This window comes from Sturnira hondurensis, unplaced genomic scaffold (genome assembly GCF_014824575.4).
Source record: "Sturnira hondurensis isolate 20B ecotype Veracruz unplaced genomic scaffold, ASM1482457v3 Scaffold0007164, whole genome shotgun sequence".
NCBI classification, from domain to species: Eukaryota; Metazoa; Chordata; class Mammalia; order Chiroptera; family Phyllostomidae; genus Sturnira; species Sturnira hondurensis.
Window position 1 is genome coordinate 42,573 of NW_028079795.1, and position 21,560 is coordinate 64,132.

A 21,560-nucleotide genomic window follows, 5' to 3' on the forward strand; every position below is an offset into this window, starting at 1 on the left:
GGGTTGCGGGCCGGTTCCCGGCAGGGGATGCACGAGAAGCAACCATACATTGATGTTTCTCTCCCTCTCTCCTTCCCCTCCCCTCTAAAGAGAAATAAATAAAATATTTTTTAAAAAAAGAAAAAGGAGGAATAAGAAAATAAAGATACTGAAACGTCCAGTCTCCGTCCTCCAATCATACCTCACGATAACCCCAACTTGTCTGCGGTCCCACACCCCAGGTGCGGCACTTGGCAAGGTCAATCACTCTCCTTAAATCAATTTCTTCATTTGGCTTTCAGAAACTGGAACTGGTTAAACTCACTTAAAACTGCTAAGTTTTTAAAGAAATGGACTCCTCATCCAGGCACCCACGTGGATGAGTCTCAAAAGTTGAGCGAGACAAGTCAGACATCAAAGGCTGCATCCTGTGGCGTTCCAGCTACGGGACACTCTAGAAAAGGTGACACGGTGACAGACCATGCGTCAGCAGCTGCCAGGGGCCGGGGCTGTCAACGAAGGGGTGCGAGGGAGAGGAAGACCAGTTCACACGAATCTGCTGTTGACCGAGCTCCTACCTTCGAGCTGCCCAGGTGCTCCAATTGTGGGTTTGAGGATGAATGTGGCAGGCGGTCCCCACGTGCTACATGCTTCCTGAATGCCAACAGCTCCCAACATTCTGTCCCCACACTGACCTGTCCACTGAGCATTGGGACTGGGACTCCTGTCATCCAACTGCTGTCCCTCCCCGGAGGGCCTGACATATCTCAAACCTAACCCACATCAGACCTACCTGTTGACTGCGGCCTCTACCCTCAGCGTCCCCAACCCAGAAAATGGCATCACCACCAGCCCACGTGCTTAGCCAGCAACCTTTGAGTCGTTCAGTCCCCTCCTCCTCTCACACCCACATCTAATACATCGCAAATTCTCCAAATTGTTCCTGAATCTGACAACTTTCCATAGTCCTCCCTACCTTTACCCAGTTCAAGCTCTGCCCTGTCCCCCGGGGCCAGATTAAAGCATCCTTGCTGGTCTCTGCTTCTTCCCCTGCCCGCACCCCCCAGAGTCCCCTCCAGAGTCACACTGGAAATTTAAAATTAAAAAATAGACCACATCATGTTACTCTCCTTGAAACCTTTCAGTGAGCTCTCATTAAGTTTGAAACAAAATCTGAACTCTAAACCAGCCCAGGACCCCGTGTCATCTGGCCCCTGCTATCTTTTGGGCCTCACCACTTACCACTCTTCCCTTGCTTACTTTGCACCAGCCACACTGTGCCCTGCTAGTCTTCACACACACAAGCATGTCTCTGCCTCGGGGCCTTCGCACCTGCTGTTCCCTCTGCCTGAACACTCTTCCAGCAGATACTGACATGCCTCGCTTCATTCCCCCTTACCCTCCTCTGCCCCCTTACCCTGTATTACAGCACTCATCTCTACATGACATTATATTGTCATTTTACTCAGTGAGATCAGCCAACTGAAGGGCAGGACTTGATGGCGTTTGCTGTTGTATTTCAGCCTGGCCTGCGGCTGGCACTCAGGGCGTACTTATTGAAGGAAGGAACCAGGTGTCCACTATTCTCAGCTCCCGAAGCACCACCTTCCCTAACTTCTCCTGCCCCCAAACCAGGTTCCATGGGTGAGCTCCCTGTCCCATGGTCCGTCACCAGCCTGCCATTCCAGGTGTGAAGAGTACCATGAGTTTCCCAACTTGGGGACCATCTACTCCTTTAAGGGGATCACACCCTTAAGGGTCTCCTTTTTCTTGCCAAGCTTTCAACCAAACCAAACCAAACCCAAATTGACAAGACATGCCAATAACACACAGAAGCAGGAAACACAAAACAGGACACCCCACGTCCTTCCCCTCCCCTTTGAAAAATTAACAGCCGTCCCACCTCCTCCAGGGGGACTTTACACTGAGCTGGGCACACAGTTCCCCCAGGCCCTCGCTGACGACACTGAGATGCCCAAGGGAACAGAAAGGACCTGGAAATGCCACAGCCATCTTTTCCAACCCTGGGATGACAGGCACTGTCCTCAGCAGCGTCCTGGTGCCCCCTGGCCCAGGACACCAACACGGCCACCCAGAGGACACTCAGAACAGCCCGAGAGAGCAAGCCGGCAGACACGACCCATTCTGCGTGCCGGCACACTGGAGCCAGGGAGGGCGTCAGGCTGGCTGCCCCGGGTCTGGCAGACCTGGATAGCCTGGTGCCTGTTTGGCTGCGCCTGAACCCTGACTAACACTGCACTCGTTAAAAACCAAACAAGGAAAAGACTACCCTAACCTGCAGGGGAAGATGGCGTTTTGGAGCGGCTCCTGGCCTTACCTCTTAATGACAAACTGGATGCTGTTGCTGGCCTCCAGGATCTTCCGGAGCTTGGCAATCCCGAAGCAGTTGGGCCTGCGGAGGGAGATGCCTTCAGGCAGCCCCACCACAAACAGCTCCTCTGGGTACATCAGGAACTTGGAGTAGGGCACCTTGACGGGCTCCGAGATGCCAATGGCCTTGGCTGCGGAGACACAGCTGCTATAGGGCCACCCAGAGTTGTGGGGCCGCCAGCCTCAACTCCCACCTCCCATGTCTGCAGAGGGAAACGGGGAGAGGCAGCCACAGGTGCCAGAGCCCTTTCAGAGTCTGCACTTAGTTGAACCTTCTTGACCTTCTGGAAATGTGAGTGCCGTTACCCAGTCCCAGTGAAGAGACCTGGAGCTCAGAGGGGATGGGACTCATTGCAGGTCCCAGGGCTCCCGAGCCAAGGTCTGTGAATCCCAGACTCATGCTCACGCCATGCCCTCACAGACAGGCAGCACGGGAGAAACCGCCGATGGCTGGTGAAACTCAGCGCTGGCTCCACCCAGGACTAGGTGTTGAACCCTGAGTTGTCAGAAAGGCCCTCCAGAGGGCCCCTGCCACCATAAAGAACCCAAGAACCCCAAACTCTGTGTGGTACACTTTGGGAAGAGGACAGATCTGAGGTCCAGCCTAGGCACCACCACACATTAGCTGTGGGGCCTCAGGGAAGCCATGTCCCTTCCCCAGACCTCATTCTCCTCACGTGTAAATGAGTACGAGGGTACAGGGATGCGGTGCGATGGGATGAGAGCTGTGTGAAGCACTTAGCCAGAGCTGGGCAAACCACAGGCACTTGGTAAAGGACAGCTTCCTACTCTGCTTCCCCATCCTCTCTCCTGGTCCTTCTGGTAGGAAAGTTCTTGCTATGTACAAGTCCTCTGAGGACCCCGAACAGGGGTGCCCCGGAGGACAGGGGGCAGATGTCAGGGAGCATGAAAGATGTGAGGGAGCATGAGCGTGTTGACCAAAAAGGCTGGGTGTAGCATTTCAGAGGGTGGGGTTTTCTGCAGTGCCTCAGTCTCCCTGGGGGCCCCCTTCCCTCTCTCAATGGGTCCCAGTCCCTCCCTCCCCTCCCCCACCTTGTTCCTGTGCAAGGAGCAGCTGGGGTGGGGGACTGGGCCCAAATCCCTCTATACGCAGGCCAGCTGAAGGGTGGACCAGGACGCCCCGACCCTGTCCGGCTCCCTGCTCACCGTATCTTGTGTTGAAGAGCAGTTCCACCTGCTTCCGCAGGGGCCGGATCACATCGCCGTGGCTGTCTGAAAGGCAAGAAGCAGCCTGCTGAGCCTCCCCAGTGGCGGCAGCACCGTGCTTCTCAGCTCATGTCCCAGCTCTGCTGGCACGACAATGACCCTGTGGAGGGACCTTGGAATGGGGAAGGCTGGGATGGTGGTGGCAGGTAACCTCTTCCCTCGGAAATGCCACCCCCGAGACAGGCCCGCAATTCCTGGCCTCAAACACCTGATTGTGAAATCCAGTCTACAGCATCGCCAGGCCTGAGTGGAGATCTGAAAGGTTTTGTGGCCTAAGAATGATCAGGGGCCTTTCTAGGTAAGCATCACTCCAGACCAGCTCAGAAAGTTACCTAACTAGTGAGGAAACACTAAGCCTGCAAATTGAGTATGCTGCCACCAGGTGGCAGTGGGCTTTTGTTAACACTTCGTGGTTCCCCTGCCAGACTGGGTTTGGGGGAGCGATCCTTCTCCCCTCTGACACCCACTCATTCCATTTCTGGAGTAGAGACTCCTGAGATGAAACCAGTCTGTCCTCACCTCAATCTCCCTTCTGGCCTACTCTCACTCTCAGCGGGAAGGGAACAAGCTGTGTTCCTGAGAACCAGCATGTCTGATGGACACAAAGCCACGTTTGTGCTTTCAAGCCTCAATTCTACTTGCTCAGGTAGACTAGGCTCAGACCTCACCCTTAAGATCTTTGCGGAAAGAAGCATGGTGTGTATACAAACAAAAAGAGACAGTCTTGCAATGTCCCTTCCCAGAACGAGATGCTGTACCTCTGACCAGGTACCTCCTGGTTCTACAAAATGGGTCTGCAAACCTCCCACCTCAGGTGGCCCACAGGACTCCCACCCTGCAATGGGGTGCTGGACACAAAGGAGGATGAGGGGCAGGGGAGGGCAGCAGAGATGGGGTGGTGGGGTGAAATGAGGAAGATGGTCAGCGCCTCACCCTCCACAGGTCTCTCCTCAGGTCGTGGGTCCTCGCTGGGGCCTTTGTCTGAAAGAGAACAGAGGATGCTGGGAAAGCCATGTTCATCATCTCCTGTACCCTGTGTTGCCAAAGTCAGGCCAGACAGGTGGGGAATGGCAGGCTGATGGGCTCTGACACTGCAGCATGGCATAGTGACCCCCAGAAGGGATCGGGTACCTCAATTTAGTACAGGCACCCCACCCTTGTCTCCATGTGAGGGTGGGTGCGGAGACCAGGCATCCCACCACATTTGGTAAGCACCACCTGGCGGCCAGTCCTTCCTGCAATGCACTCACTGTGTTCTGTTCCAGGCACTAAGGACGCTCAGGAACAAGACAAAGCCCTGCTCTTCTGGTGTGCTGCAGACACAACACATAATGCCAGGTGGTGGTGATGCCACTAAGAGAAACGGATTCACATGAGGCGACAGAGGGAGGGACGGGTAGGGGACGCAGAGCCATCCTGGACCAGGTGAACAGTAGCCCAGGTGAACACTAGCCCAGGCTGGCAGCAATGGATTCAAGCTTGTTTGCAGATGCTTGTCCACAGGTGGCAAGGATGCAGGACAGTGCACAGGGGAGGCTTCCTGCAGGAGGGGAGCACCTGGGCTGGATCCCGGTGTCCCGGAAAAGCACTGGGATGGGAGGGACCCAGGCAGGGAGGGGGTCAGACTCAGGTGATGGGTTTGGGCTGGAGGATGACATGCAGATATGCACAGTGGGAGTGTGGTGACTGGAATAGGCCCTCGACAGCGGCCTTTATTGCCAGGCCTCAGGAGGCACTGAGGGATTTTCGACATTTGTGACAGCCTGAGTGTGACTGAGGAAGCTCACTGGTGCCTTCACACACGGTACCAGCCCTTAAACAGCTCCTTTCGGCCCACAACATGCTGCTGAGCTGGAAATGGTGGAGCAGGTGGATCCCGGGTCTGCTCCCCCAGTTCAAGAGAGCACTGGGTGACGAGGAAACGGGGTGCTGTCCCCTGTCCCAGATGTGACCCTGAGTGGAAGCAACGGGCTAATCCTGGGAGAGCCGTCAGTGGTCTCATGGCCTGCTCACCGACTGAAGGCAGATGAACCAGCACATCGGGGAGCACCAGATAAGCTTGAGCCGTGGGGTTCAGCCTGCAAGGAGCTGGAAGGTTCTATCTATGCTCAGCTGCCCACTTGAAAATGTGGAGGGCCAACCCTGAGGTTTAGACCTAAACTTTCCTCAGGGAAATGGACTCACTACGGGCAGTACACGCTGGGTCCCAACTCTACCCGAAGAACCGGCTGTGGGAGAAAAACCAGCAAAGAAGAGCCTGAAGTTCATGCCCTGCAAAGAGCTCTCAGCCAATAATGGGGGCAACGTGACAGATCACTAACCAGCTCCCTCCTCATCCATCTGCATAAACTCAGGTGTGTGGTTATGAGTGGGCTCCCATGGGCCCTGCCTGCAGTGGTCACAGGCCTGATGACACGCCTGTACTGCCTCAGTCCCACTGCCCACCTCGTACTGGTGGTCCCAGGTCTCCTCCCAAGTGAACGAATGCACTTGTCTCGGGTCAGCTTCTGGGGGACCCCACTAACACACTGGAGTGGTAGTAGACAGGAAGAGGTGAGTCTGGGGGGACAGAAGGACAAGCAGGGCCGTTGGGGGGTGCTTTCCTGGGCAGATGCCAGTGACTAGGATTCGAGCACGGTATCTATCCTGGGGCGAAGAAAGCTGCCCACATGCCACACCTGAAACACCTATAAAGTCCAGCAGGGGGCCTGTGAGGGACAGGAGAGGGCAGACCGGGCCCAGAGTCCATCCCTGCCGTAAGCTGTCCATGTGCAGTGCCACCCCCAGGCAACGTTCCAGAGCACCAGGCAGGGGAGGACCTGACCCAGCCACCCTCTGGGGCCCAAACTGGGGTTGGGGGGGGGCTTCTGCCAGCCTTGTTGGGTCCCCAAACAGGGCTAGGTCCTCTCTAGTGAGAGACAACCTGGGTGCTCTGGGGGCCCAAGTTCTAAGCGAGGGGAACTTGCCTGATTCTCCGCTAGGCTATTCACTATGAACACACTTGTCCTCAAGCTGACTGCCCCCGTTTCAACACCAAGAGACTCGAAATGACCTCCATGAATGACCAAGGACCTGCCGACACAGTGGGTACCATGCTGCTGCAGAGACGGCCACGGTGAGGACACCAGGGACAAAGTGTACAAACCAGTGGCCACGTGCACTAGCACATGTGCAGAAAAACACGGAGGACGGACCCCAAACTCAGGGGCACCTGGGGCGGGCAGCAGAGCCATTCCTTCACCTGTTACAGAAGTCTGTATCATTTATCTCACTCTGCACACGTCTACACAGAAAAGAGCACAGCACACATACTCCTCCTCTAACCCACGGGGTCCTGAGAACCTTGGAATCTTCAGAATTCTGAATGAGGTGCCTTGCAAGGAGCCCCGGACGGAAAGCTCGCAAACCTGGGTTCCGGCCCAAGGCTGGGTGGCTTTGGGGAGGTGGACTGGTACTGCCAGGCCTGTTTCCTGCTGTCAAGCCAGGAGGGGGAAACCTTCCCAACAGAAACGGCACCATGCTGGTCCACAGCCTCCACCCCTCCAGTGCCACCAGCCTCTAGGTCTCCAAATGGGACCCCTGTGGTTTCCTCTACTGCTGTGTGCGCAGTCAGGTGCCAGGGGGCCTCTCAGCAGCCAGGCCACACTGGCAGCTCATCCAGAGTCCCTGACCAGCCAAACTCCCCACAGTCTGCACACACTGCTGTCGGTCTGGTCACCCCCAGCCTGTGCCTGGCAAATAATCTTTCTTCACTACGGAGGGACTGAAGCACATCACAACCGATTTAGGACATGAGAAAGAAAATGCACTTAACCTAACACAGCCACTATTCTGATATTTTCTTTTCTTCAACCAGTGATTATGTTTTCAACACAGTTGTCAACACTCATTTTTGTGTCTTTTGCATTCTCCCTTGTTGCCTATTTTTAGTGGCTGTGTCAGGGTACCATTAACGGTGCCCTGGTAGTTGGACTGATTCTTTCCAATTAAAAAAAAAATCCTCACCCAAGGATATGTTTATTAATTTTAAAGAGTGAGCAAGGGAGAAAGAGAAACATTGATTGGCTGCCTCTCACACCCCAACAGGGGATTGAGCCCTCAACCTTTCAGTGCATGGGCAACACTCCAACTACGGAGCCACCGGCCAGGACTCTTTCCAATTTTTCATTGTCGTCGGTAACACTGTCGTGAACACCTCTGCGCAGAAAACGTTGTTCCTATTTCAGATATTTTCCTAGCAATGGATTCCTGGGAATGGACTGGAAAGCTCACGCTCCTGGCTCTTTAGGCTGATAGATTTCTTCAAGAAGCAGTGCACACATCTGTCTTTGCACCGAGCACCCATTTCCCAACATGTGCAATGAAAATTCTGCCCGGTTAAAAGGAGCACAAGAGCCGCCCCTGTGCAAGCCCTTCTTTCTTTGTGCCTGTTTACTCGCTGTGTTTGTTTCCTGTGTTTGTGTCTCTCTGTGGTGCGATCGTCCATCCATGTTGTGGTGGACATGGAAGTACCACCAAGACCCCCAGCTTGTTGTCCCACAGGTAGACACTGTGGTTAGCTGGCAGCCGGGTCAGCTGCTCCAAGGACCGCCCTGGGCCCGCCCACACCCCATACCTAATAAAGGAGGGTGTATAGAGGCCAGGACATCCTGGTTCAACTCAGAACAACTCTAGGGGGCTCCAGAGCTCCCTGTGGGGTTGGTGGAGACTGTTACTGGGGCCGCATCATGGCTCAACCTCTCCCTCTACCCTTCTGGGCTTCCATCCCCTCCTTTACGCAGGTGTTGATCCCAAAGGCAGCCCCTAGTAAACATCCTGCACGTTAAAGTCTGTTTCAGAGTCTGTTACCTGAGAAATACAACTCACGGCATGTCCTTGGGCTCTGAATTCTCATGCGTTTCGCCCAGTGTTCTGGTCTGTCAGAGGCGCAAGAAGCATCAGTCTTGGGTGGACTGTCCACTCCCTCCCAAGGCATCAGCAGATCACAAGATTCTGCTGTCTGAAGTCCCTTTGTCCAACCAACTGATGAGTATTTCTGGAAGGTCCGAGCCCTTTGGGATGGCAGAGGAACCCTCCCCCAGGTGGAGGCTGGGGTACCATGCAGCCCTGCTTCCCCAGCTGGCCCATGGCCAGCCTGAGATCCTGATGGCCAACTCACTCCCCATACATGACCCACACCTGGGTCCCTTCTGATGACTCACAGTCGTTTCTGTAGAAATCTTTTCCGGAACTGCCTGGGACTGAGGCCCAGTCTACCCTTCTGCAATTTGGGCAAACCCTCATCTTCCCCCGCCACTCTAATTCTCACCAGAAAACACACCCACTGATTCTAGAGCGAGGGGAAGGGAGGGAGAGAGAGAAACACTGATAGGCTGCACCCTGCACGCATCCTGACCAGCACTGAACCTGCAACCCAGGCATGTGCCCTGACTGGAGACTGAACCCGTGACTCCTCAGTCTGGGGGATGATGCTCCAACCACCTGAGCCACACCGGCCAGGGCCAAACCCTCATCTTGAAGTCTGGTTTTCTTTTTGTCAGCTCAGCTTCCATCCACCATGACCTCTCAAGTGCTATGCATGGTGGCTGTTAGGTATTAGCTGCCTGGAACTCAACTCAGCAGAAGCTGGAAATCTACACTCACCCGCAGCAGCTCTGCGACCCCCCGTATCTCCTTAATGAACGGGACTCCCAGGTCCTCCTCACTCTCTTCCATTTCCAGACCATTCTCTCTGACAGAGATGGAAGCAAATGAGGGGCAGCGATGTTCTGCCTTCATTCTGTCACCAATTCGCATGGCATCACCTGCCGGGGGCCTGTAGGAAGCCTTACTTATTTTTCCAGTCATTTGTTTATTTTTGGTGGGGAAAAATGAAAACATACAGAAAAGCACACAGAATATTATCACAGACATGTACCCACAATATATGTTAGCATTTGGTCTTAGTCGCACCTACTTTTTAAATAAAACACTAAAATACTACCGTTTTTGACCCTGGCTGGTGTGGCTCAGTGGATTGAGTCCCAGCCTGAGAACCCAAAGCTCACCAGTTCAATTCCCAGTCAGGGCACATGCCTGGGGTGCGGGCCAGGTCCCCGGTGGGGGACGTGTGAGAGGCAACCAATGTATGTTTCTCTTGCACACTGATGTTTCTCTCCCTCTCTTTCTCCCTCCCTTCCCCTCTTTCCAAAAATAAATACAATCTTTTAAAAAAGAACGCAGCCGTTTTTTATTTTCAGCTTTAGGTAAATGCTATGTTGTCCCTGTGCATCTGCATGTGCTTTATATACGGAACATTCCAGTTTTGAGTTCTCTTCGCACTGTTCACTTAAGTGCTGCCTACTGTGCTTTTGCATGGCATCCTGGAACAATCGCCACCGGTCCCCTCCTTTCCTGATCTAGCCCACACTGGACGTCACACACAGAGAGGGCGAGCAGCAAATGCCATCCCTCTTCTGAAGGTGCCCTGGCCTGGCCCTGCATCCCTGTTACAGAGTTTTCCAACCTCCAGTCACCTGAGCACCGACACCATTTTCTGCCATATGTACGAACCTTCTGTACCAAAGTTTACATACTGTTTAGCTTTATAATGATTCGCATTTGAAAAACTTTACCTGCCATAATTCTTATTTTTTTTACCTCTATTAACATCTGTGGATAATGGTTGGAGCTAGGAGTTAGGCACATGAGATACACTGAAGTATTCATTTCAGTTTTCTTCTAAAATCAAGTTAAGAAAACAAAACACACAGCCCTGGCTGGTGTGGTTTTGAAACGAAGGGTTGCTGTGTGGTTCCCGGTGAGGTCCCACCCTGCGGGCGTGTGAGAGGCAACCAACTGAGGTTTCCCTCCCTCTCTTTCCCCCTCCCTTCCCCTCTCTCTGAAAATAAATAAAATCTTAAAAGAAAACACACAGAAGACCACTCCTCCTGCCTGGATTATTGCAATAGTCTGTTTCTGCCTTGTCCCCACTCCTCCGCAAGGTATTCTCAACCCCACCGTCAGGGTAAATACTGTTAAACTGTCCCTTGTTCGTTCCAAGCTCCCAGGCGTTCCTGCGTCCTTGGAATCAAGCCCACACCCTTTCCTCTGATGGACCTGCCCTGCAGAACCCACCCCGTCACCTCTCTGACTCACCTTTCCGCCTCAGTCTGCTCTAGCTACCAGGCGTCCTGTGGGCTTCCTTGCAGACATACCAGGCACAGCCACCCTCAGGGCCTTTGCACTTGTTTTTCCCTCTGCCGGAAAGCTCTTTCCTGGTATCCACGTGGCTCCCACCTGCTCCTCCTTCAGGTCTTTGCTCCAACGGCACTTTCTAAGTGAAGTCCACTCTGCCCACCTGCGTCCTGTGGTTACTGTCCTCTCCTGCCCCCAGCACTTGCCCTCCAGCCTCCTCCTGCCTGTGGACCACCTGCACTGACACCGCCTGACTTTCAGATTTCTCATCATCTGTCTCCCTGCCCTGGGATGTCAGCCCCACGGGGGCAGGGACTATGGCCTATTTGGTTCACTGTTCTGTCCTTAGAACCTCAGACAGAATCTGGTACATAGCAGATGCTCAATAAACAGTTGTTGAATAAATGACCTAGTTAATCCAAATGAGGGCTTCTGGGAAATATTAGTAACCAGACTTAATATAAGTCAAGGCCAGCTTCAAGTTCTCAGAAAGGAACTGAGGCTGGGCGAGGGAATCTGGCACACTGTGGGTTTCCTCTGAGAAGGTCAGTCAATACCAAGAAAAGCTTGCAGACTCCCTGAAGCCCTCCCTGTCATGCCCCAGGGAGGTGAGCCCCCAGCCCACTTCTTACCAGTCAGCATCTCCATCCCATAACCAGAATCTTCCGAAGGCAGATGCCCGGGCATCGAGTCTGTCATTTCCTCAGAGGTTGGCGAAGGATCTGGAGATAAAACTCCAAATGAAAAGAGAATTTTCTGCCTGTCCCACCCTGTCACGGTCCCTCAGGGACCCTCATTCAGCACGCCCACAGAGCAGGAGCCTTGAGGAAGCTGATCCTTGGACTTGGGAGGGGGGTGGGGGGCGGGGAGGTGAGGAGTACAGGGGTGGCCTTAATGACAAGAGGCCAGGCCTGGGCTCAGGGCCTGGACCATTGGGAGCTCCCACAGTGAACCTCCAGGGCCAGTATACCGTCCTCCTTCTCACAGATGTGGAAACTGGGCTTAGAGGTTCCAAGTCTGGAGTCCAAGTCACTGGAGTCCTCTTACTCCAGTGACTTTTCTTCTCCTTCCTCCTGCCTCCCAAACCCCAGGGAAGCCAGGCCAGAGAGGTGGAGCTGGGGCCCTTTCGGAGGTCGGGCTGAGGCGTGACTCCTGGCACACAGGGCGGGTGCGGCTGTGGAGGGCATATGCGAGTCCCCACTATCCTCAGGACCACACTAGAGAAACCGCAGCCAGGCAGGTCCTTGGGAGACGGAGGGGACAGCCCCGGTGTGGCTGGGAGGGGGCACAGAGGTTCCCACGGGTCTAGGGGCCCCGTTATGGGAGGTGTTCGATTCCTGTCGGTTCAGGGTGGGGCCGCAGGGGCAGCCCTTCAGATGTCTGTCCCTTACCTGGGATGGTGACCTGAATGATATCCAGATCCTCTGGCTCAATTTTGATGGGCCGCAGCCCGCCCAGCTCCCCGGAGGTTCCTGTGAGCAGGAAACATGGGACCCACTCAAATGTGGATGCGAGCTTGGCTGGGCAAGGCGAGCCCTTCCAAATTCAGGCCTGGCGTCTCCAACGTATGGACCTGGCAACTAAGGCCCACTGTGTGGTGGGGAGCCCCTCGCCACAGACATACTAGGAGGCAGTGGTGATGCCAGAATCCAGGTTTGCCGACTCCTTCACAGTGCTGCCCAAATCCCATCGGCCACTCCCTATACCCCACCACCTGTAAGCTCCCAGCATGCTCTGTAACTCCCAGAATGCTCTGAGGCCTGGGGGCGGTGAGGGGACAGGGGTGGACAGAGGCTGTTCATCAGTCCTCCAGGCTCATGGCCTGAGCTGCTGGGTGGGGTTGTTAGAGGCTGTGGGGTTCTGGTCCTCTGTACCTGGCCCACAGTCTTCAGAGGTCCCGCTCTTGTCTGTCCTGTGGGAGGGAAGATGAGAAATGACGCGGCACCAGCTCAGCTTTCCGTCCAGACTGCCAGTTTGGAAGGCTCCCCGACCACGCCCCCTCCCACCCCCCAGAGTGGCCCCCTCCATAGCAAGGTCCCCAGTGAGTGGCCAAGAGTCTGAGGAGGAGGATGGGAAGCAAACCTGGGCAGGGCGGCTGACATGGACAATTCGGTTAATTCACGGGGCCTGTTGGGGAGGCATGGGCTGGATTTGGGGGTTTGGGATACATGACCCATCCCTGGCCCCCAGAGGCCCAGAGTGTGCATGGGGAGCACTGGTGGGTGGCGAGCAGACCATGAACTGAGCACAGGGCCTTGTGCACGTACAGGGCAGATGCCTGGGTGCCAAGGAAGGTTGCTGAGACCAGGTGACACGCAGCCAGTTCCCAAGAGGAGACAAGAGTTCTCCAGGGTGAAGGAAATCGGCAGTCTCTGCCTTCCTTCTCTGTCCCTTTAGATTCTCCCTGCCCCATGGTGGGTGGGGACCTGCTGTATATGTCAGGGGGGGTCTGTGTGTGGGATGGCCCTGTGCCTGTGCAGGGCATCGGGGGGTCGGGAGACACTGCACACAGCATCCTGGGCCAGCCCTCGGCCTCGTTCCTCCCCGCAGGTGACACCACCTCAGTCCAGGGTTAGGGATACCCACGGGCCAGGGGCTGGGGTGGGCCTTACCGAGCAGTCCCGGCCAGGTCAAGAACGGTGGCCCGGGAGACTTCCATAGAGGCGTCCTCTGGTGGGCTGGCTGGCTCCAGTTTTGTGGGGTCTTTGGTAAATTTATTCCCTGGGTAGAGAGTCGGGGAGGGGTGAGGCAGATCAGGGTGAAGGCTCTCCAGCCTCTCCCTGCGTGTGGGAGCACCCCTGGGTGTGGTCTGGCCTCGACCCCTCCTTCTTGTGGGCTCTAAGTCCCTCGGGGCCAGGGTGGGTCCTGGGGAAAGATGCCGTCCCTGGGAGAAGGAACAGGGCCACCGGCCAGGGTCTGTGAGGACTGGGACAGTGGGAGAGACTATCAGAAATGACGGTTCTGACCTCACATACGCTGCTACGGTGAGGGAGCCCTCAGGAAAGGGGCTGAGTCTCCCCCAGTGCCGTCCCGTGGGACCCTTCTCTTATTTGGTTGCCCTAGAAACCCAGAGGAAAGCACTCTCATCATACCCACTTCATAGACGGAGAAACTGAGGTCTACAAAATGCTGCCCACAGCCATCACAAAGCTAATGGGAAGTAGGGCTGGAACTGGGACCAGGGTACATTGCACCCCAAGATTCGTGTTCCCTTTGTTGAACCAGGCAGTGCCAGCCTCCTGAGAGCCACGATGCCTACAGGTTGTGGCCCAGGCTCTGGGGCTACATGTCTGGGTGTATAGCCCGGCCCACCGCTCACCAGCCAGGCTTGAGGAAAAACAAAACAAAACACTTGATGGGACTATTGGAGACTAAATTAAAATGATGTATTCTAGCCCTGGCTGGTGTGGCTCAGTGGACTGAGTGCCAGCCTGTGAACTGAAAGGTTGCTGGTTCAATTCCCACTCAGGGCACATGCCTGGGTTGTGGGCCAGGCCCCCAGTTGGGGGCATGCAAGAGGCAACCACACAATGACGTTTCTCTCCTTCTGTTCCCCTCTCTATAAATAATTAAATAAATAAAATCTTTTAAATATATATATTCTAATAGCTTAGAAGAGTGCCTGCCACACATTGTATTTAGCAAACATTAGCTTTATTATTCCCTGGTTCAGGGCATCCAAGTCTTGAAGGACTGTCTGCTCCCGGGAGCCGGGGCCTGTGTCTGCCCCAGGGTGCAGGAGCCACATCCAGGATCCCGCTCTGTGCCGGGAGCCAGTGTAACGGCAGCTCAGGCACTCACGGGAGCACAGCTTGGTGCTTCAGAAAGATAAGATGGTACCCACACATACCTGTGAAAATTCGCTCATCAAACATCCTGGAGAGAGAGGAGAGACGGGCATGAGAGCAGTGCAGGCCCAGGCTGCCCAGGCTCAGGGAGCCGACCTCCAGGTTCCCTCAGGGACAATTACTTGAGTCCCACCAGCTCAGCTACAGCTGCAGGCCTGGGCCCCAGGCTGACCGTGTGTGGACAGGAGACAGCATGGTCTCAAACCGCTGGGTACCCCCAAATAGCCTGATACCCCAAACCATTTCTCCTCAGCCAGGGAAGACACGGGCAAGTCCCTGGGTGGTTCTGGAGGGTCCGACCTGCTCATCACAATACCCCAGGGGCCTCCTCAGCTCTGAACATGCGTGGTGGATGATGCACACCCCTTTCCCACAGGCTTTTACCTGACCCTGCCCGAGTCTCAGGGACAGTCATGGGGAGAGAACCTGCTCCCAAGACGCTTTGTCAATTCACAAGCCAGGCCTGTCATCAGATCATAGACATGCAAGATGACATGTGGGACTCCTCGCATGTGTCTCAGGAGCCAAGGGAGCTCCAGCGGGAAGGGAGTTGGGAAAGACTTCAAGGGGAGGGGACGGCGAGCTCAGGAGGAGGGCTGACAGGTTGTCCAGGAAGGGCACAGGGGAGGGTAGGGGGCTCCACCTGGCTGGCTGTGCTCAGGCACACGGTGTCCACCCTGTGGGCAATGGGGCGCCCCCAAGCACAGGGCACCATTGGATCATCATCAGACAGAGGATGGACTGGAGAAGGGATAGCTGGGAGCCCACTGGCCATTCAGAGCCCTGAGTCATGCTGGTGAGGTACCTGGGGATTTGGCCAGAAAAGCGAGGATGGAAGAAAGGCGAGCAAGGGGGCTGGGGTTATCTGCCCACTTGCCTCCAGCCCTGTGCTGGAGGAACAGAGGACAGAACAGAGGACTCCAGCCCTGGTGTCCTCTGTTCTGCCCTCAGCCCCAACCAGGGTGGCACCCAGTGGGTGGTCAGCCTGGGTAGCTAGTCTGGGGGTCTGTAGTGAAACTTGTGTGCCAGGGAATGGCTGGACAAGGGGACAGGGCCTTGGTCATTGAATCCAGGCTGCAGAGGTGACGTGAGACAAATGAAGGGGTATGTGATTCTGAATACAAGTGGGCAATGCCTAAGGCTGGCCCAGTAGAAAATTCAAACAGAGGCAAAAAAGTCAGTGATAGGAGGCCAGGCCTGGGTCACCAGGGTGGTGAGTCCACCAGCACGACTCGACCTCAAACGTGCCTTTCCAACCTCATTCTGAGAGGCCCACACTCCTCTGGGTCCCAGGGGCTGAGGTTTGGGAGAAAAGAGGCTTCCTTTCCAAGTCCGGCTCCCTCGGCCTCTCCCAGGGATGGAGGCTGCCAGCACCGCCTGCACCTAGATTATTTATGGTCTTAGTTATGTATGGGGAGCACAGGGGATGGGGGCTTGCACAGTTCCCTGGTGGCGTTGGGACGCAGATGACAGGGAGAGGTCTAATGGTGGCGCCAAGGCTGTGACAACTTTCTCGAGGGCTGTGCAACCTGCAGGCCCGTTTGATGGGCGTGGACCAAGGAACACTGTCACTTCCGAGGCACACATGAGGCCTAGGGCCCTCCAGATTCTTCCCCTCCGAAGTTCTGCCCTCAGTAGGACTGACGTGTCAGCCCCGCAGGTGGGAACTCAGAGGCCCTCACTAGGGGCTTGTGTCCTGGAGGGACGGGGGATTTGCAGGCCAGAACTCAGCACAGGTGTGGGCCTGGGGGCCACAAAGCCCCCTACCATCACCACCACCAAGACCCACAGGCCTTGTCGAAAGGCTTCTCCCTACAACAGGAGAGCACCTTGACCTCCCCCCACCCATAGACACCTGGGCGGAGGCAGAGACTCCACCTTCTGGCTGCTTCCTAATCTCCTTTCTCCTGACCTGCACCCGCTGGAGGGACCGCAGATGCCCTGGGGTGAGGCTGGGATGTGTAGTAGTGGGAGATGCACAGAGGGCTCAGAGCGGCCACTGTTCTGAGTACTTCCCTCATATCAAGCCACTCAGCCTCTGATCAGCACTGTGTGGCACAGACAATCGCTGGCCCCATTTTCCAGGTGAGGAAAATGAGGTACAGAGCAGTCAAGCAACTTGCCCAAGGGCACACCACGGGGACATGGTAGGGGAACCCAGGCCGTCAGTGCTGAGGTGAGGTCAAGAAAAAGGATTCATGTTTATTGAACATCTACTATGTGTCAGGTGTGTTACATCCACGTCTTCAGTTTATGCTGAGAAAACCTGAGAGAGGGGCATCACTGTCCCCTATCTTTATAGGTGAGGAAACTCAGGCTTAGAAGAGAAGCTCCATTCAAGGTCATCAAGACGCTTCAAGTCCAGTCACCTGATGCCAAATCCTCCTCGTCCAGGAAGTCCTACAGGTTTCCTGCTCCAATGCCATTGAGTCTACCCTGGGAACACGTTTTGAAGTACCCTGGACCCATCGCAGCTGGGACCACCCCCACCATGCCTTTAGGGGCAGGTGGGGATGTGCTTGCTGTTTCATAAAGTCCTCAGGAGAGCCCTGTGAAGGGCTGAGCCTGCAGGAGGTGCTTGGCACACCCTAGTGAATAACTAAATGAGCTATAATTTGGATTGAGGGAGACGAAATACCATGGTCAAGCATGTAAGGGGACACTGGGAGAGTCCCTGTTGCTTTCTTCTCCCCTACTCCCTACGAAGAGTCAACTGAAGAAAAAGAACTGAGGCAGCAGCCAAAAGAATTTAAGCTAGACAACAGCAGGCACTGCCTGATGACTGATTACAATTCACCTCCAGAATCACTTATCAGGTGGGCCCCACACCAGGGGCTGTAAAAGCACGAGAGAGGGCGCGGCTGCAGGTACTAGCAAGGTGAGGAGGGGGTGTGCTTTGTCGGGGGAAGAAACCACTTGCTACCAGAGGCTGAACTTCTTTCCAAATAAGGCAGGGGGGTGGAGGTGTGGGGGCCGCTTTCAGACTCAGAGAAAGGCAAAAGCAAGCCTTGAAAGACAGACAGGTGGGAAGCTGGCCCAGGGGGAGGGAAGGACTTCAGCAAAGACCCAGAGGCAGGTGAGGGGGCAGGAGTTCCTGGCTGTGGGAAGGCAGAGCAGGAAACAGGCTGGGTCGGTGGCTGGAACAGGCCCGAGAGCATGCCCTGCACTGTGAGGGCCAGAGGTGGGGAAAGGGTCTGAGCCAGAGACCCACGCTGCCATACCTGACTTCTAGAATCACCTCTCAGGAGGCATCGAGAGGTGCACCCACTGCCCTGGCCACTTGTCTCAGCCTCTCGTGCTCACCCCAGACTCTAACACGGGACCCCAGGGTCCGCCTGGGTCCTCTTCTCTCGCCTTTAACTCTCCTCCCTGTGATCCCGTCCTGGCCATGCTAACAGTGCGTGGCCATGCTAACAGTTTCTATCTCTCACCCAGGCCCCTTGCTCCTGAGCTTCTGACGTCTCAGCTTGGCCTCTGAGAATTCTATCTCCTGAGCCTCCCTGAGTTAATGCATCCAAAATGAACCCACTCAGAAACACGGGGGTGATCCTTGCCTCCCTGCTCCCCTCCCTGCTCCCCTCCCTACCCCCATATCCCATCCTCCAGCAAACGCCATCACAGCTGAGCATCTGTCCCCAGTCCACCCGCTTCTCGTCCTCCACCCACCACCCTGGCCTGGTCTACTGCCACAGCCTCCTTTCACGTCTCCCCACTTCTGCTCACGTCTCCCCAAGTCTGCTCTCCCCCAGCAGCCAGAGGGCCCGCAGACCCTGACTCCGGCCCTCAGCAACCCTGCAGAGGTCCTACTCACCACCTGAGAACCATTCTCAGCCTCTGCTCACGCCTCAGCCTCCCCGCGTCTCTGGGCATGCAGGCTGCCTGCTGAGGCCACCCCTTCCGCCCAAACATCATCCAACTCCATGAGGGCCCCGCCCACTTCTCATACTTCCAGCTCTGGCTTAACAAATAGGATGTTATCTTAGAAGCTCCCTGACCACCCTAAATAAGCCCCTTCTTGCCCATCTCTCTTTCTCCCATTACTGCTTATTTCCTAAGCTCCAAGAAGTCAGGAGTTTGAGCCCAAATTTGGACAAGCATGTATTTTTCATTTGTTCTTCCGTTTGTTCGTTTGTTCCTTCCTTTCTCCCACAGATGAGTGTTAGGCACCTACTACACACCAGGGACTGCTGTGGTCATGGGGGCTCAGCAATGAGCCAAACACAGCCCTGCCTGGAGCCCTGCTTACTTTAGAAGTGGCAATCTGGTGGCAACAAAAAGGTGAGCAGACCCGTGAGTACACACATGCACTGGGGTCGTGCCCTCAGAGAGGGCATATTCGGGAACAGACACCCAGGAAGGGACCAGTGCAGTGCTGCCTGGGGACAAGGACTCACTGGCATGGCATCTGGCTACCCCTCCACCTCTAGCCACTTAGGAGGGAGCACCCGTGCAGTCTGGGCATTGCCTGCAAAAGCAGGTGCGGGCTTGGCAGTGTACACAGGTAGCCGTGAGGGAACTCCCCTGCCAGCTGTGAGGGCCAACATCCTTCCCAGGGAGAAGGAGGCTGCGCAGCTGTTAGGTTAAGGGGTCTGAACGCTGTCCCAGGTCTGCCTGATTCTCTGTTAAGTCAGAGAACTCCTTCTTTCCACCTCTGCCCCACTGTCACCTCCCCAGGGTCCAGCCTCATATGCCTGCTGCTGCCCCTGCCCAGCCCTCACACCCTAACACCCGAACCCAGGGCCAGCCTGGAGCAAAGGCCAAGGCCCCTGCAACCTGTCCCATACCTCTTAATGATGAAGTGGATGCTGTGCCGCTCCTCCAGGATCCGCTTCAACTTGGGGACCCCGTAGGTGCAGGGACGTTTAAAGGGGATCTTGTCCGGGATGCCCACGATCTCCACAGCCTCCGGGTCACAGGCGATCTTTCTGTAGGGGACGGGGACCATGTGGTCCAGGCCCAAGGCTTCCGCTGGGGGGGAGGGGCAATGGCAAGGCTGAGTGCAAGATGGAGGCTGCAGGACAGTGGGGCCCCAGAGTGTGATCACCTCCCCTTCCACCTCCCTGGCATCTCTGGCCCCCGTGGCCATTCTGAAATGTTGAAGCATGGCATTTCTCTCAAAAATGCCCATAGGCCCCCATTTCACTCAGCGATGGGCAAAGTCCTAGCTGGGTCTATAAGACTGGGTGTGACCGAGATCCCATCACCTCTGCTGGCTCACCCCAGTCTCTCTGGCCTCTTTGCTGCTTCCCTAAAAAGCCAGGCACACGTCCACCTCAGGGCTGTTGCGCTTGCTCTTTCATCTATTCACATACTTTTCTCTCAGATAACCATAAGCTTCCCTTTCTCCTTTTCTCCAAACGTCACCTCAGCAGCCTAAACAGCCCCCTCCACCCCACCCTACTTTGCTTTTCACCCGGAGTTCATCGTGACCTGACATTACAAACATGCTCATCTATACACTGATTTACTGTCTGGAACCTAAGCTCCATGGAGGCAAAGGGGTCCATTTAATGCTCCATGTCTGGGATCCAGGTAGCAGCTGCTACCCATACATTTGGTAAGTGAATGAAGGGCTACAGGAAGCCCCCAGGCTCGTCGAGGTGGCTCAGGCAGGATGCTGCTGGCCACACAGGTATGCCTTTCCCACCAGGGAGGGGCCCAGCACTGCTCTCCCACTTCAGTGACAGAAATGAGGTGCAGACCGGAAGCCAACAGCGTTGCCGACAGCAGTGCAGACAGAATCTGGGCTCATGAGTGGTTACTCATTCTTTTCTTCCAGACTATTAGGTTTGGCCTTGTGCATTTCAGTCATTCTCTTACACTCTGGCTCCACGTATTTACTCACTCCCTCACCACACACTGCCCGCACACCCATGTGTGTCTGAGGGCACTTTTATGCGTCCCTGTTCTCCCTAAGGCCTGGGGATCTCAGGAGATGAGCTGGGCTGGGTATCCACTCTTGCCTTGTCTCTCTGACCTCTCCCAAGGGTCCCACATCTCCTCAGGCACCTCCCCATCCTGGCCTTGTCTGTGTCCCCATTGGGTTTTGTCTGTGTCCTGACAAGTACCAGCCCTGAGCTGGACCTCCCTGGGATGCTGTCAACATTATTTTTTCTGTCGATGCAGCCCAGGTCTGCGTTGGTGGCTTTGGCAGCCAGCTCCCACTGTGAAGTCACACTTAACTCGCTGTCAAATTAAACCCTCAAAATCTCAACAGCTGTCAAACCATTTCTTCCCCCCACCCCCACCTCCAACCTCACCAACCATACCCCAGCCCCAGCCCCAGCCCCAGCCCCAGCACTTGAGCAATGGGTTCTCTGAGTCTACGTGAATTCATCCCCACTTGGGTTCACCGGATGAGCTGGGCCTGTCTTTTCAGCAGCAGCGAGATCCAGGAGACAGAGGCACGGCCCTGCCCAGCATCCAGCTGTAGCAGGGTTGGGGAGAACCAAGCCATCACGCCCAACCCTACACCTCCTCCATCCAGTCTCAACCTCTTTCCAGGTGACAATGTCCTTGAGGTTTCCTGAAGGCTGCCCCCTACCCTTTCTTTCTCCCGCCCGCCCTCCCTCCCTTTCTCTCTCTCTCTCTTTCTTTCTCTCTTTTTTCCCTCTGCACCCCCAGCCCCATACGCTCACCCAGACTGGTGGCTGAAAGGCCAGAACCAGAAGCAGAATCTGTTCATGCCAGGTCTGCAGGATGCCTCAAGCTGCCAAATGTCCCACCCGCGGGATCCCCCAGGACTGCCAGGGAACCTCCTTCTCCCCAGGGCAGCTAAAGGGAAAGGTGAGAAGGGGCAAGACCTGGACTATAGTAAGCCCAACACTCCTTGGATTTGGCTGTGGTGGGGCCTAGGTGCCGATGTCCAGAAAAGGTTCCATATTCTGGAAACGTCCAGAGCTCACAACAGGCCAGTAGACTGTTGGCTGGGTGCCAGCT

The 21,560-nt window shown here is 55.5% G+C and overlaps 1 protein-coding gene across 1 annotated transcript in view; it reads right to left on the reverse strand.

Moving 5' to 3' along the window:
• GTF2IRD1 (GTF2I repeat domain containing 1) overlaps positions 1-21,560 on the reverse strand; it is a 106,943-nt gene that overhangs the window by 41,472 nt on the left and 43,911 nt on the right. Inside the window, exons 9-18 of the mRNA XM_037051104.1 lie at positions 19,406-19,589; positions 14,624-14,649; positions 13,386-13,494; positions 12,856-12,900; positions 12,648-12,685; positions 12,165-12,245; positions 11,406-11,495; positions 4,531-4,578; positions 3,538-3,603; positions 2,318-2,501 (exon numbers count right to left, since the gene is read on the reverse strand). Of these exons, the coding sequence (XP_036906999.1) occupies positions 2,318-2,501; positions 3,538-3,603; positions 4,531-4,578; positions 11,406-11,495; positions 12,165-12,245; positions 12,648-12,685; positions 12,856-12,900; positions 13,386-13,494; positions 14,624-14,649; positions 19,406-19,589 (871 nt within the window). The remainder of the gene's footprint in view (positions 1-2,317; positions 2,502-3,537; positions 3,604-4,530; positions 4,579-11,405; positions 11,496-12,164; positions 12,246-12,647; positions 12,686-12,855; positions 12,901-13,385; positions 13,495-14,623; positions 14,650-19,405; positions 19,590-21,560) is intronic.